Source organism: Oncorhynchus tshawytscha, linkage group LG16 (genome assembly GCF_018296145.1).
Source record: "Oncorhynchus tshawytscha isolate Ot180627B linkage group LG16, Otsh_v2.0, whole genome shotgun sequence".
Classification (NCBI taxonomy): Eukaryota; Metazoa; Chordata; class Actinopteri; order Salmoniformes; family Salmonidae; genus Oncorhynchus; species Oncorhynchus tshawytscha.
This window is the reverse complement of record NC_056444.1, coordinates 85,957,931-85,974,951: the sequence shown is the minus strand read 5'-3', so window position 1 is coordinate 85,974,951 and position 17,021 is coordinate 85,957,931. Positions and strand designations below refer to the sequence as shown.

General features: G+C 41.8%; 1 protein-coding gene across 1 annotated transcript in view; it reads left to right on the top strand.

Annotated features, from left to right (window-relative positions):
• Positions 1–6,804: 6,804 nt before the first annotated feature.
• hcfc1b (host cell factor C1b) overlaps positions 6,805–17,021 on the top strand; it is a 68,735-nt gene continuing 58,518 nt past the window's right edge. Inside the window, 4 exon segments of the mRNA XM_042299823.1 lie at positions 6,805–7,007; positions 8,582–8,781; positions 10,348–10,496; positions 10,776–10,936. Coding sequence (XP_042155757.1) covers positions 8,604–8,781; positions 10,348–10,496; positions 10,776–10,936 — 488 coding nt within the window. The 5' untranslated portion in view covers positions 6,805–7,007; positions 8,582–8,603.

Genomic DNA, 17,021 nt, shown 5'->3' with positions numbered 1-17,021 from the left:
TCAACTGATTGGACATGATTTGGAAAGGCACACACCTGTCTATATAAGGTCTCACAGTTCAAAGTGCATGTCAGAGCAAAAACCAAGCCATGAAGTCAAAGGAATTGTCCGTAGAGCTCCGAGACAGGATTGTGTCGAGGCGCAGATTTGGGGAAGGTTAGCAAAAAAATGTCTGCAGCATTGAAGGTCCCCAAGAACACAGTGGCCTCCATCATTCTTGAATGGAAGAAGATTGGAACCCTAGAGCTGGCCACCCGACCAAACTGAGCAATCGGGGGAGAAGGGACTTGGTCAGGGAGGTGACCAATTACCCGATGGTCACGCTGACAGAGCTCTAGAGTTCCTCTGTGGAGATGGGAGAACCTTCCAGAAGGACAACGATCTCTGCAGCAATCCACCAATCAGGCCTTTATGGTAGAGTGACCAGACGGAAGCCACTCCTCAGTAAAAGGCACGTGACAGCCCGCTTGCAGTTTGCCAAAAGGAAGAATGTTGGTGGCAGCATGATGCTGTGGGGATGTGTTTCAGCGGCAGGGACTGGGAGACTAGTCAGGATCAAGGCAAAGATGAAGAGAGCAAAGTACAGAGAGATCCTTGATGAAAACTTGCTCAAGAGCGCTCAGGACCTCAGACTGGGGCGAAGGTTCACCTTCTAACAGGACAACGACCCTAAGCACACAGCCAAGACAATGCAGGAGTGGCTTCGGGACAAGTCTCTGAATGTCATTGAGTGGCCCAGCCAAAGCCCGGACTTGAACCCTATCGAACATCTCTGGAGAGACCTGAAAATAGCTGTGCAGCGATGCTCCCCATCCAACCTGACAGAGCTTGAGAGGATCTGCAGAGAAGAATGGGAGAAACTCCCCAAACACAGGTGTGCCAAGCTCGTAGCGTCATACCCAAGAAGACTCGAGGATGGAATCGCTGCCAAAGGTGCATAAATAAAATGGAAATATATAACATTTACATAAGTATTCAGACCTTTTACTCAGTAATTTAAAAAAATAATCAGCAAGCATTTCTAAAAACCTGTTTTTGATTTGTCATTATGAGGTATTGTGTGTTGATGAGGGGGAAAAATGTATTTAATTCATTATAGAATAAGGCTCTAGAACATAACAAAATGTGGAAAAAGTCAAGGGATCTGAATACTTTCTGAAGGCACTGTAAGTAGTTTTTGGTTTTCATTGATCTTTCAGATGCTGAGATGAAACCACCAAGCGGAGGACCAAAGGAAAGCGATGAGCTTGACTACCTTTCAGGAGAGGCCAAATAGTCAAGCCAACACATCCAGACCAACCTAAACCCACAGCTAACATCCTAGCCTTCGGGGATTTGACAGAAATCATAATAATAATTGTTCTATTGTTTTATGTGTTGAAATTGTCACAAAAAAAAGTATAATAATTTAAAAATAAAACTAGCTTACCGGCCCAGAACACACTGCAATACATACGGACACAGCGTTGTCTGTGTGTCATACACTGGCCGACATTTGGGCTTTTATCTAAGTCAGTTCTGGAAGAGCAAAGCAAATGTTTAGTAGCAAACAGTATAGGAGTATTTTCCATTAAATTAAAAATACTGAAGCATACAGCTGGGAATCTGTGTAGTTCTAGGACAAAAAAAAACATAATGGTTTGGTAAACCCTGCCCTAGGCCACAACACATCACTAGTTCTCAACACCAAATCATTGTTCGCAATTTGTATAAGATCCTTTTTTAGTATTCATAATGTATCTTTTAGATCATTTAAAAAAATGTATGATTTGCATTTGTAGGATGTATGTCAAGGTTTTCATGAAATATGCCATTTACAAATAGCCTAAGAGTTCCATTTTTTTTTAATCTATAATTTATGAATAGAAAGTCTACTGTATTTAAAAAAAAAAAAGATTTTATTTCACCTTTATTTAACCAGGTAGGCAAGTTGAGAACAAGTTCTCATTTACAACTGCGACCTGGCCAAGATAAAGCAAAGCAGTTCGACACATACAACGACACAGAGTTACACATGGAGTAAAACAAACATACAGTCAATAATACAGTATAAACAAGTCTATATACGATGTGAGCAAATGAGGTGAGAAGGGAGGTAAAGGCAAAAAAGGCCATGGTGGCAAAGTAAATACAATATAGTAAGTAAAACACTGGAATGGTAGATTTGCAATGGAAGAATGTGCAAAGTAGAGATAGAAATAATGGGGTGCAAAGGAGCAAAATAAATAAATTAATTAAATACAGTAGGGAAAGAGGTAGTTGTTTGGGCTAAATTATAGATGTACTATGTACGGGTGCAGTAATATATGAGCTGCTCTGGCTGCTGGTGCTTAAAGCTAGTGAGGGAGATAAGTGTTTCCAGTTTCAGAGATTTTTGTAGTTCATTCCAGTCATTGGCAGCAGAGAACTGGAATGAGAAGTGGCCAAAGGAGGAATTGGTATTGGAGGTGACCAGTGAGATATACCTGCTGGAGCGTGTGCTATAGGTGGGTGCAGCTATGGTGAACAACGAGCTGAGATAAGGGGGGACTTTACCTAGCAGGGTCTTGTAGATGACATGGAGCCAGTGGGTTTGGCGACGAGTATGAAGCGAGGGCCAGCCAACGAGAGCATACAGGTTGCAGTGGTGGGTAGTATATGGAGCTTTAGTGACAAAACGAATGGCACTGTGATAGACTGCATCCAATTTATTGAGTAGGGTATTGGAGGCTTTTTTGTAAATGATATCGCTGAAGTCGAGGATCGGTAGGATGGTCAGTTTTACGTGGGTATGTTTGGCAGCATGAGTGAAGGATGCTTTGTTGCGAAATAGGAAGCTAATTCTAGATTTAACTTTGGATTGGAGATGTTTGATGTGAGTCTGGAAGGAGAGTTTACAGTCTAACCAGACACCTAGGTATTTGTAGTTGTCCACATATTCTAAGTCAGAACAGTCCAGAGTAGTGATGCTGGACAGGCGGGCAGGTACAGGCAGCGATCGGTTGAAAAGCATGCATTTAGTTTTACTTGTACAGTGGGGCAAAAAAGTATTTAGTCAGCCACCACTTGTGCAAGTTCTCCGACATAAAAAGATGAGAGAGGCCTGTAATTTTCATCATAGGTACACTTCAACTATGAGAAAGTCAGAAAAAAAATCCAGAAAATAACATTGTAGGATTTTGAATTAATTTATTTGCAAATTATGGTGGAAAATAAGTATTTGGTCAATAACAAAAGTTTATCTCAATACTTTGTTTTTAACCTTTGTTGGCAATGACAGAGGTCAAATGTTTTCTGTAAGTCTTCACAAGGTTTTCACACACTGTTGCTGGTATTTTGGCCCATTCTTCCATGCAGATCTCCTCTAGAGCAGTGATGTTTTGGGGCTGTTGCTGGTCAACACGGACTTTCAACTCCCTCCAAAGATTTTCTATGGGGTTGAGATCTGGAGACTGGCTAGGCCACTCCGGGACCTTGAAATGCTTCTTACGAAGCCACTCCTTCATTGCCCGGGCGGTGTGTTTGGGATCATTGTCATGCTGAAAGACCCAGCCACGTTTCATCTTCAATGCCCTTGCTGATGGAAGAAGGTTTTCACTCGAAATCTCACGATACATGGCCCCATTCATTCTTTCCTTTACACGGATCAGTCGTCCTGGTCCCTTTGCAGAAAAACAGCCCCAAAGCATGATGTTTCCACCCCCATACTTCACAGTAGGTATGGTGTTCTTTGGATGCAACTCAGCATTCTTTGTCCTCCAAACACGACGAGTTGGGTTTTTACCAAAAAGTTATATTTTGGTTTCGTCTGACCATATGAATCAAATCAAATTCAAATCAAATGTATTTATATAGCCCTTCGTACATCAGCTGATGTCGCAAAGTGCTGTACAGAAACCCAGCCTAAAACCCCAAACAGCAAGCAATGCAGGTGTAGAAGCACGGTGGCTAGGAAAAACTCCCTAGAAAGGCCAAAACCTAGGAAGAAACCAGGCTATGTGGGGTGGCCAGTCCTCTTCTGGCTGTGCCGGGTGCAGTTTATAACAGAACATGGCCAAGATGTTCAAATGTTCATAAATGACCAGCATGGTCCAATACGTTTGACCTCTGTCATTGCCAACAAAGGTTAAAAACAAAGTATTGAGATAAACTTTTGTTATTGACCAAATACTTATTTTCCACCATAATTTGCAAATAAATTCATTAAAAATCCTACAATGTGATTATCTGGATTTTTTTTTCTCATTTTGTCTGTCATAGTTGAAGTGTACCTATGATGATAATTACAGGCCTCTCTCATCTTTTTAAGTGGGAGAACTTGCACAGTTGGTGGCTGACTAAATACTTTCTGCCCTGCTGTATTTATGAGCAGTTGGAGGCCACAGAAGGAGAGTTGTATGGCATTGAAGCTCATCTGGAGGGTTGTTAACACAGTGTCCAAAGAAGGGTCAGAAGTATACAGAATGGTGTCGTCTGCGTAGAGGTGGATCAGAAACTCATCAGCAGCAAGAGCGACATCATTGATGTATACAGAGAAGAGAGTCGGCCCAAGATTGAACCCTGTGGCACCCCCATAGAGACTGCCAGAGGGCCGGACAACAGGCCCTCCGATTTGACACACTGAACTCTATCAGAGAAGTAGTCGGTGAACCAGGCGAGGCAATCATTTGAGAAAACAAGGCTATCGAGTCTGCCGATGAGGATATGGTGATTGACAGAGTCGAAAGCCTTGGCCAGGTCAATGAATTCGGCTGCACAGTATTGTTTCTTATCGATGGCGGTTAAGATATCGTTTAGGACCTTCAGCGTGGCTGAGGTGCACCCATGACCAGCTCTGAAACCAGATTGCATAGCGAGAAGGTGCGGTGGGATTTGAAATGGTCGGTAATCTGTTTGTTGACTTGGCTTTCGAAGACCTTCGAAAGGCAGGGTAGGATAGATTTATGTCTGTAGCAGTTTGGGTCTAGAGTGTCCCCCCCTTTGAAGAGGGGGATGACCGCAGCTGCTTTTCATTCTTTGGGAATATCAGACGACACAAAAGAGAGGTTGAACAGGCTAGTAATAGGGGTTGCAACAATTTTGGCAGATAGTTTAAGACAGGGTCCAGATTGTCTAGACCGGCAGATTTGTAGGGGTCCAGATTTTGCAGCTCTTTCAGAACATCAGCTGACTGGATTTGGGAGAAGGAGAAATGGTGAAGGCTTGGGTGAGTTGCTGTGGGGGGTGCAGTGCTGTTGACTGGGGTAGGGGTAGCCAGGTGGAAAGCATGGCCAGCCGTAGAAAAATGCTTTTTGAAATTGTCAATTATAGTGGATTTATCGGTGGTGACAGAGTTTCCTATCCTCAGTGCAGCTGGGAGGAGGTGTTCTTATTATCCATGGACTTTACAGTGTCCCAGAACTTTTTTGAGTTTGTGTTGCAGGAAGCAAATTTCTGCTTGAAAAAGCTAGCCTTGGCTTTTCTAACTGCCTGTTGGTTTCTAACTTCCCTGAAAAGTTGCACATCACGGGGGCTGTTTGATGCTAATGGAGAACGCCATAGGATGTTTTTGTGTTGGTTAAGGGCAGTCAGGTCTGGAGAGAACCAAGGGTAATATCTGTTCCTGGTTCTAAATTTCTTGAATGGGGCATGCTTATTTAAGATGGTGAGGAAGACCCCATCAGACATCCTCTGCTGACGGGATGAGGTCAATATCCTTCCAGGATACCCGGGCCAGGTCGATTAGAAAGGCCTGCTCGCTGAAGTGTTTCAGGGAGCGTTTGACAGTGATGAGTGGAGGTCATTTGACCGCTGACCCATTACGGATGCAGGCAAGGAGGCAGTGATCGCTGAGATCTTGGTTGAAAACAACAGAGGTGTATTTAGAGGGCAAGTTGGTTAGGATGATATCTATGAGGGTGCCCGTGTTTACGGCTTTGGGGTGGTACCTGGTAGGTTCATTGATAATTTGTGTGAGATTGAGGGCATCAAGCTTAGATTGTAGGATGGCTGGGGTGTTAAGCATGTTTCAGTTTAGGTCGCCTAGCAGCACGAGCTCTGAAGATAGATGGGGGCCAATCAGTTCACATATGGTGTCCAGAGCACAGCTGGGGGCAGAGGGTGGTCTATAGCAGGCGGCAACGGTGAGAGACTTGTTTTTAGAGAGGTGGATTTTTAAAAGTAGAAGTTCAAATTGTTTGGGTACAGACCTGGATAGTAGGACAGAACTCTGCAGACTATCTTTGCAGTAGATTGCAACTCACTGCTCGAATTAACAAAGTAGAGTTATTTAGCTATTAATGTGAATTATTTGTCTGATGTCATGATTTTGTTATCAAGAGTAATTCAATTGTTATACTTTGTTTTAAAACATGGCCCACAATGTACTTGATCATGTTTGGGGAACAGGCCTTCAACTGTCCTAGGGTCCTCGGGCACAATAGGCACATTTATTTTTACTATCAAACTAGGGCAGTAGTCACCTAATGATATAAGTCTGAGTGACACTTGGCTCATGCAATGTAGTGTCATGTCAACCTTTGCCACCTGTTGTCGTGGGAGCCAGCTGTATTAATATTTTCCCTCAATTTGCTGCATTGGTGTCAGCAGTGGGATGATGGCTGTGTCACAGTTGCGTTGTATTTTTTTTTCTTCACACAATAATATGGCTACATAGCCTACTCTACAGTAGCATGCAGTTTGCCAGAATGACAATCGTTTCTCCAGGTTCAGTGGTCTTATCAACCTTGTCTTTGAATGAGCAATATATATATATATATATAATTTTTACATTTAGATGTTGACCACCAACCATTCTGTAGCAGGTAATCAGTGAGAATTTGTGACAGTGGCCACACCGTGCTCGACATCTCTCCACTGTCGGTTTATGGAAAGTGGTGTTTGAGGCGGATGAGAAAATGGCGGCTTCCTGGGCGGCATGAGAACATGTAGCTTTTTCTCATTTTTATTTAGAATTATCCCGGGTTCAAATTATTAAATTGAGTCCCGCTCTCGAGACTTTTTTTTTTGATTAAAGTTACAACTTACGAGTAAGTATAATGTGCTAACGATAACGCGACTAACTTTTTTCGCGTTTTATTGTGACGGCTAACGTTATCTCCGCCATTTTTCTTGAGGGAAGCTAGCTAGCTTGCTAGCAAGGCTAATACAAAAAAAAAAAACTTATTGCTATGAATGCATCAATGAAAGATACGTTTAATAAAGAAGTAAAACTTAATTTCGTTAAATGATTCTATCATGTTAGGATTTATTAAGGTTGTTCTTCATTTTATAACCAACTTCTGTTTTTAATTGGTCAAGAAGGATATTAGCAAGCTAACGTTAGCTGTAGCCTCCAAGATGAAAGCTAACATTTTAGCAAGCTAAGAAATTAGCTGTTAGCTTATTTGCTATTTAGCTTAGCAATGTAGCTATCTGGTTTGTATTGGAATGTCTTGTATAATCTGTCAGTAACGTTATTTTTAATGTTCATTTGCAGCATCCGCTAACGTTAGCTAGCTCACTAGCAAAGATGCTTCACCAAGCTACTAGTGTAGCTTTTTCACTGCTGTAGCTTTTTAATTGTCAAAATGGCGACACCCAGAACAGAAAGGCATGACTTTTTTTTTTTTTTGGTCTGGAAAGCTAGCTTGTTACCATCACAGTGCAACAAAACTAAACACCAATAAACATTGGCTGTAAAATTACAATTACTTATGACACTTGAAGGTTTACAGATTGAAACAAGTTGAGAAATAATTTCTGCTCATGAAGAAGCATGAAAATTCAACTGCAATAGTATTTCTCCCGGGATAATAATGTTCAATCATAATGTGTCTTGCACATTATAATCGGTATTGGGTACGTATTACTCTAAAGGTATCTGAAACGATTAAACTAGCAAACCAGGTTCAGGAGCCAGCTGAATTAATATTTGTATTATTAGTCAGGCTGTTTTCTGGATGGTTTGTTTAGTTTTGTTAGCTACAAGATGGCGGCACCCATCGAATCGCACCGCTTATGCTTCCTTGGAAATGTAACTCAACACAGAAAATGAAAGCGTCAATTTTTTTGAAGAGATTAGTAAAACAACAACAAAAATAATAATAATTTTGTGTCAAGAATTCCACAATTTTGATGGCTGGACATTTTCATGTTGTTTCCGGATCTACGTTTCATAATTTTCTTCTCGGCGTCTTGTTTGCTAAAATGGCGGCTCCCATAGATGGGTTTTTTTGTGCTTCTTCTTGGCTAAATAAACTTGCGAGCTAGCAACCACAACCTGGACATATTTATATTTTCTACAATTATATACAAGTGGTCTTGAACTGGGAACAACGTATACAAAATTTCGATACTATATTTTGTGTTTGAGTGCAGTATTTTAGTAGGAGGCGAGGTTTTAAAAATAATAAATCCTGTTTAACGTTTAAACGTTACCTTAGCCAGCTACTGTTAGCTTGTTGTCAGTTAACGTTAGCTGGCTAGTCCTTAACGGATGCTAGCTAACTCGTTAGCTTAGCATTATTATACCTTTAGACATTTTAGCTATATTGGAAAGCTTTTCAAGTTGGACATTTTTTTTTTTCTTTCTATTCTTTTTCTTCTAACTTCCTTCTCAAAGAGAAACTGAATCTACCGGCACCATGACATCTGGGACCTCTGGCTCAGTTCTGCAGCCACGGTGGAAGCGGGTGTTGGGTTGGTCCGGCCCTGTCCCTCGGCCCCGACACGGACATCGTGCAGTTGCAATTAAAGAATTAATGGTCGTTTTCGGGGGTGGCAATGAAGGAATTGTGGATGAACTGCATGTATATAACACAGGTAAGATGATGCTTTGTGTATACATTCGGTATTGTTCATAAATTATTTGCTATGCTACCTAGCTAACATTTTTTCTTTTTAGCAATTGGATACGAACTTGCCCATCGGCTAATTTGTGCTAGTTAGCCATTTCATGGGCTGTAGCGCTAACTAGCACAAATATTTTCAACAAGTAGTTATTGCTTTTATCCTCTTAGGCAATGGTCGTTCAACATAGTCAATTACCAATGACCCTCTGGTTGTGACAGTGAGTAAGTAGGTGGTTTAAAGTGTTTGATTTGACTCCTGTTTTGCTCATAGATTGATGCAAAAAGGCAATCATGCGCCAGTGTTCACGTGCCGTGGATTGTAATGGGACCAGAAGCTAGCTCGCTAGTTATATGGCTAATGGTACCCAGTTGAGCTGCGAAGCCTTTGGCAAAACCGAAGTCGCCCAGTGGAGATTGGAGGGAAACTGCAAAGAGAAATGGCGGGTTAAATTAAAACAAACACGTCATATCATCAACAAAACCTCTGTAACTGCACAATAAATAGAAAATATAAACTGACGATTTAATCTATGTAATGCATTTTTAATAAGCATGCATTTGTGAAAATCCACAGTAATGGGCATTTCAACGGGTGTGCAACACAACAATGTAAACAACGCATTTCTATGGTCTGCCAGTGGTGCAGTATCAGGAATTACTTTACATATGGGCATATTTGATAGAATTCCAGTCATTTCAATTCATGAAATAGACTAACAGGCTGTGGCCTTTTGACAGTCGTTAGTTAAAGCAGGTTATTGCCAAGTGATCGATTTGGACTGAAATAGGTGCTGTGCTGGTACTATTTATATTTAGGTGCAAGAACTCTGCAATGCTTTTGAGCTAATATTCTATAAGGTACAGTACTCAAGAAGTAGAATAGTGTTGTCACGATACCAACATTTTTACTAATAAGATACTGGACCAAGTATCAGGTTACCACAGTGAAAATTCAGTGGCCCAGCGTCCTGTTTGACCCGTCCCCGATTCCTGTTTTCTAAACATTATGCGCATGCGCTACACAACCTGTCACTGATATTCACACTTGCTCATCCAGTATTGGAAAGGCCTACCAGTGTTTTGGATGGAGGAATGAATAAACATGCATAATGATGCAGAGGGAGAGAAGCAGGTGAGTGATGGCTGTAGGGCATGCACTAGCATATTTACAGCTGTCACACATGACATGAGCATGAAAGTGAAGTAGACATTATTGGACCAGCACAAACAAGAGACTAGTGACCGTTGCTTAGATTCAACAGAATTTATAAAAACAGCTGAGTTTAATAAACATTTTATAACAGGAGCCAGCGGGTTCTTTAGATCAGTAGGACCTGAACAATTTGGGGGGGGGGGATTTGAACTTGCAACCTTCCGGTTACTAGTCCAAAGCTCTAACCACTAGGCTACCCTGCCGCCCGATACCGTGCAACACTAAGTAGATTTGATTAGCCGGCCTACCCAAGTCAAGCACTGGTTATTACTACAGTAACTTCAGTTACAGGGTTTTATAATCCATAAATTCAATGTGTTTCAGCCACCAATCAGTGGTTCATTCCTGCTGTCCGTGGCGACATCCCGCCTGGCTGTGCTGCGTATGGGTTCGTGTGTGACGGCACCAGGCTGCTGGTGTTCGGGGGGATGGTGGAGTATGGCAAATACAGCAACGATCTGTATGAACTGCAGGTACGTGTTCAGCCCACAGAATTAAGCTCTGATAGTTATTTAGTGGGATTTGGGGTGTAAACTAAACACTAAATAGTCTGCACAAATACCTGTATACTAATTTCCATCCTCCATTTTAAACCATAGTTAACACACATTCCTTGTCATTTCTATGTTTTGCGTAAGATGTGCTTGAATGGGTATAGCCTAATTAGAGATCTTAGCTCTGTAGGCACAACTGAGCTTGTTAGTGAGTCACTGCATTCATGTTGTCGTTGACTGCTGCTGATCTCTCCTCAGGCCAGTCGCTGGGAGTGGAAACGTCTGAAGCCCAAGTCTCCTAAGAACGGCCCTCCTCCCTGTCCCCGCCTGGGACACAGCTTCTCCCTGGTAGGGAACAAATGCTTCCTGTTCGGAGGACTGGCTAACGACAGTGAGGACCCCAAGAACAACATCCCCAGGTATATATTATCCACCAGGAACCACACCCCCCCCCTGTGTAGCCCACAGTGCATTTGGAGAGTGTTCAGGCCCCTCAACTTTTTCCACATTTTGTTACTGAACAGCCCTTTTTCTAAAATGTATTAAATTGTTTCCTCCCCTCTCTTCAATCTACACACAATACTCCAAAATGACAAAGTAAAAACAGGGTTTTTAGAAATGTTTGAGTATTCACACCCTTTACTCAGTACTTTGTTGAAGCACCTTCGGTAGCGATTACAGCCTCGGGCCTTCTTGGATATGACACTACAAGCTTGGCACACCTGTATTTGTGTAGTTTCTCCCATTCAAGGACATTGAGACTTTTCCTGAAGCCACTCCTGCGTTGTCTTGGCTGTGTGCTTAGGGTCATTGTCCTGTTGGAAGGTGAACCTTTGCCCCAGTCTGAGGTCCTGAGTGCTCTGGAGCAGGTTTTCATCAAGGATCTCGCTGTACTTTGCTCCATTCAATATTTGCCTTGATCCTGACTAGTCTCCCAGTCCCTGCCTCTGAAAAACATCCCCACAGCATGATGATGCTGCCACCACAACCATGCTTCACCGTAGGGATGGTGCCAGGTTTCCTCCAGACGTGTTGCTTGGCATTCAGGCCAAAGAGTTCTATCTTGGTTTCATCAGATCAGAGAATCTTGTTAATCATGGTCTGAGAGTCCTTTCGGTGTCTTTTTGGCAAACTGAGTGGTGGCTTTCGTCTGTTAACTGTACCATAAAGGCCTGCTTGGTTGAGTGCTGCAGAGATGGTTGTCTTTCTGGAAGGTTCTCCCATCTCCACAGAGGAACTCTAGAGCTCTGTCAATGTGACCATTGGGTTCTTGGTCACCTCCCTGACCAAGGCCCTTCTCCACTGATTGCTCAGTTTGGCCGCGTGGCCAGCTCTTGGAAGTATCTTGGTGCTTCCAAACTTTTTCCATTTAAGATTGGTGGAGGTCGCTGTGTTCTTGGGGACCTTCAATGCTGCAGAAATGTTTTGCTACCCGTCCCCAGATCTGTACCTCGACACAATCCTGTCCCGGAGCTCTACGGACAATTCCTTCGACCTCATGGCTTGGTTTTTGCTCTGACATGCACTGTCAACTGTGAGACCTTATATAGACAGGTGTGTGCCTTTCCAAATCATGTCCAATCAATTCAATTTACCACAGGTGAACTCCGTTCAAATTGTAGAAACTTCTCAAGGACGATCAATGGAAACAGGAAGCACCCGAGTTCAATTTTGAGTCTCATAGCAAAAGATCTGAGTACTTACAGTACCAATCATACGTTTGGACACCTATTCTTTCAAGATTTTTTCTTTATTTTACTATTATCTACATTGTAGAATAATAGTGATGACATCAAAACTATGAATTAACACATGGAATTATGTAGTAACCTAAAGTGTTTAAAAAATAATCTATTTTAGATTCTTCAAAGTAGCCACCCTTTGCCCTGATGACAGTTTTGCACACGCTTGGCATTCTCTCAACCAGCTTAATCTGGAATGCTTTTCCAACATTCTTGAAAGAGTTTCCACATATATACTGAGCACTTGTTTGCTGCTTTTCCTTCACTCTGTGGTTCAACACATCCCAAACCGTTTCAATCGGTTTGAGGTCAGGTGATTGTGGAGGCCAGGTCATCTGATGCAGCACTCCATCACTCTCCTTCTTGGTCAAATAGTCCTTACACAGCCTGGAGGTGTGTTGGGTCATTGTCCTGTTGGAAAACAATTAATAGTCCCACTAAGATTCAAACCAAATGGGATGGCATATCGATGCAGAATGCTACGGTAGCCATGCTGGTTAAGTGTGCCTTAAATTCTAAATCAATCGGTGTCATCAGCAAAGCACCATCACACCTCCTCCTCCATGCTTCATGGGGGGAACCACACATGCAAAGATCATCTGTTCACCTACTCTGCGTCTCACAAAGACTTACGCGGTTGGAACCAAAAAACTCAAATTTGGACTCATCAGACCAAAGGACAGATTTCCACCAGTGCTCATGTTTCTTGGCCCAAGCAAGTCTCTTCTTCTGATTGGTGTCTTTTAGTAGTGGTGGTCCTCATGAGAGTTTAATCGCTTGATGGGTTTTTGCAACTGCACTTGAAGAAACCTTAAATTCTTTACATTGACTGAACTTCATGCCTTAAAGTAATGACAGATTGTCATTTCTCTTTCCATAATATGGGCTCAGTCTCTTACCAAATACGGATTTCTTCAGTGTACCACCCCTACATTGTCACAACAAAATTGAGGAAATACATTTGGAATGAATTTTTAACAAGGCACACCTGTCAATTGAAAGGCATTCCAGGTGACTACCTCATGAAGCTGGTTGAGAGAATTTCCAAGAGTGATTTTTGATCCGTTTCACAATTTTTGGGGGGTTACCACATGATGCAATATGTGTTATTTCAGAATTTTAATATTTCTGTCTCTTATGACCGAAAAATAGCTTCTGGACATCAGAAGAGTGATTACTCGCCTCGGATTGGATGAAGATTTTTTATTTATTTATTCAATCGGAGACGGAAGATGTACGGCCCCTCCCTGTCCTCTCCTAAATCGCCATAATTTGCATGAAAAGGATACTCCGATACTGCAGAACCGGGTGTTTGGTGAGTTCGTCGGCAAGTGCATAATCTGCTGGCAAAACATACAATTACTGGAGGATAAACTTAATGAGCTCCGTTCGAGACTATTCTACCAACGGGGCATTTAAAAATTGTAATCTCTTTCCCCGAGTCGTGGCTGAACAAGGACATGGATAATATATAGTTGGCTGGGTTATCTGTGCATCAGCAAGACAACCGCAATCTCTGGTAAGACGAAGGGCTGGGTGATCTGTGTCTATCTGTCAACAAGGGCTGGTGTGCCATCTCTAATATTAAGGGAGTCTCTTAAGGTTTGCTCACCTGAGGTATAGTAACTCATAACCTGTAGACTATTTATTTACCAAGAGTTTTCATCAATGTTTTTTTTTCATAGCTGTCTATTTACCACCACAAACCGATGCAGGATCGGAGACCGCATTCAACAAGCAGTATAAGGACATAAGCAAACAAGAGGATGCTCACCCGGAAGTGTCTGGGGACTTTAATGCAGGAAAACTTAAATGTGTTTTCCCCATTTCTACAAGCTTGTTACATGTGCAATCAGAGGGGGAGAGAAGAAAAAAAACTCCTTTACAACACACAGAGATGCACACAAAGCTCTACCTCACCCTTCATTTGGAAAATCTGACCATAATTCTATCCTCCTGATTCTGGCTTACAGGCAAATACTCAAGCTGGAAGTATTTGGGGCGGCAGGGTAGCCTAGTGGTTAGAGAGTTGGACTAGTAACCAGAAGGTTCAAGTTCGGATCCCCGAGCTGACAAGGTACAAATCTATTGTTCTGCCCTTGAACATAACAGTTAACCCACTGTTCCTAGGCCGTCATTGAAAATAAGAATTTGTTCTTAACTGACTTGCCTAGTTAAATAAAGGTAAAATAAAAATACCAGCGACTCACTAAATGCCAAAGTGGTCTGATGTGCTACACGACTGTTTTGTTAGCACAGACTGGAATATATTCCGGGGTTCATCCCATGGCATTGAGGAACATACCACATCGGCTTCATCAACAAGTGCATCGCCAATGTTGTCCCCACATTGACCGTTCATACATATCCAAACCAGAGGCCATGGATTACAGGTAGTGAAGGAAGTTGTTGTTTTAAAAAAAATCTTGGTCGACCAAAAGTCAGTTCTTAATTACAATTTGGTTGAACATTTTAAACGTGTATTTTTCCATATAGACTTATGCGTTTTAATCAAATCAACTATACGCATTGATCTTGTCTGATGCTTTATGCGGTTTGATTAAATAAGACCCAAATGACTCGAGTGAGCCCAAGATCTAGATATCCAGAGAGAGAGAGAGAAGAAAAAAAACGTAATCTGACCCTCCCCTTCCTGCTGGCTTTCACAGATTCTCCAGAAGTTGCCAGTAATGGGCTCTATAAAGAGCTGGCAACCTTTCTGATGTTTAATGCCAATTTCTTACAATTACAACTGATCTGTTTGTCAGTTATGGTTTTCATATGCACATTTTTGTGGAACGGTTTCATTTAATTTATAATAATGTCTTAAACTCATTGTCATGTGGTTAAGCAAAAGTCTATTAAAATGGAAATGATACAAACCTAAAAATGTAACTTCTATTGCCAACTATGTAAAAATCGCCTACATAAAGCCAACAAATATTAACATTGTAGCCTGCAGGTAGAAAATACACTGATCAAAGTAAATATCCTATAAATCACATTGGCTACGCATGGCCTGTCTGCAACGAACTTGAAACGGTTCAACTATTTATCTTGGGTCCGGCCTGATGTACCTAAATATAAACAGTACCAGCACCTATTTCAGTCCAAGTCGAGCCCCGATAAGAAGTAATCAGGTTGGCCTATTTTTATAATGTTTTCTACTAGATCAGTGCGTGACATCAAATCCAAATCAAATCAAATTGTATTTGTCACATACACATGGTTAGCAGATGTTAATGCGAGTGTAGCGAAATGCTTGTGCTTCTAGTTCCGACAATGCAGTAATAACCAACAAGTAATCTAGCTAACAATTCCAAAACTACTGTCTTATACACAGTGTAAGGGGATAAAGAATATGTACATAAGGATATATGAATGAGTGATGGTACAGAGCAGCATAGGCAAGATACAGTAGATGATATCGAGTACAGTATATACATATGAGATAAGTATGTAAACCAAGTGGCATAGTTAAAGTGGCTAGTGATACATGTATTACATAAAGATGCAGTAGATGGTATTGAGTGCAGTATAGACACATTCCCTTTTCACGTCGCAGAGTGGTTATCGCAAAGGGAGAGAGCTGGGAAGATTTTTTTACAAATATATTAAGGAATAGTCATTCTCAATGGATGTGTAAACACACTTTGTTTTCCTGCTGTTTTGAGGTGAAGAAAATATGACTTTGAGATGCTCCACAGATCATTAGTTGTACTACTATTTTAACAAATTCTTATTTTCAATGACGGCCTAGGAACAGTGGGTTAACTGCCTGTTCAGGGGCAGAACGACAGATTTGTACCTTGTCAGCTCGGGGATTTGAACTTGCAACCTTTCAATTACTAGTCCAACACTCTAATCACTAGGCTACCCTGCCGCCCCAGATCATTAGTTGTGGTGCGTTAAACCAATCATAAATACTATTGGAGCCACAAATGCAGCATTATTATGCCTACATTTGTGCGCAGGGCAGGAAGCCTATAGGCCTACTTCTGAGCGTAATCAGCGTCCTCAATCAACATTGACAGGAGCACTCCCAAACAAATGACAATGACTAAATTACATTTAAAAACCTCGGAAATGAAATGAGACACAACTCGTTTCTCACACGTGTTGTGTAATGTCGTGCTCTCTGCAAACAACGTGTCCACTCTGACATTGACAACGGTAAAATGTAATAATCATATATTGAAATGACTGTAACCAAACAAACATCGTAGATTAGAAATTATAGGAGTTAATGCTAAATATACTACTGGTGATATATATAGTGGGGAATTCATGCCACGGTGGCGTTATGAAACAATGAATGTGCACAAATTGGCAGGAGAGCGGAGAGCACATTCTTATAGAGAGGATGTTCAATTCGACGTCTGCCATGCAGCTATTACGGTGATACTGCAGAAGTCATAATACACAGCAGTGTAGAGCTGTTGTCAAGGGAGTGAGTTTGTTTATACAGAATGTATCACCCCCCCCCCACCTGCAATCAAAGCCAATCAAAGCTATACAGAGGGAGGCGCATGACGATGGGGTAACGAGCTTCATTTGACCTCTCTCTGCATGCCTCCGAAGGCGCCTCTGTAGCGTCACACATTTTTATTAATTATATTAATTGCTATTTACCGATAGACTATGTACAGCTGCAGCGATCAGTTAGCTGCTCAGATAGCAGATGTTTAAAGTTGGTGAGGGAGATAAGTCTCCATATGGAGCCACCGAGGTCATTGGGGCCAGCCCTAATTGCAGACAACAT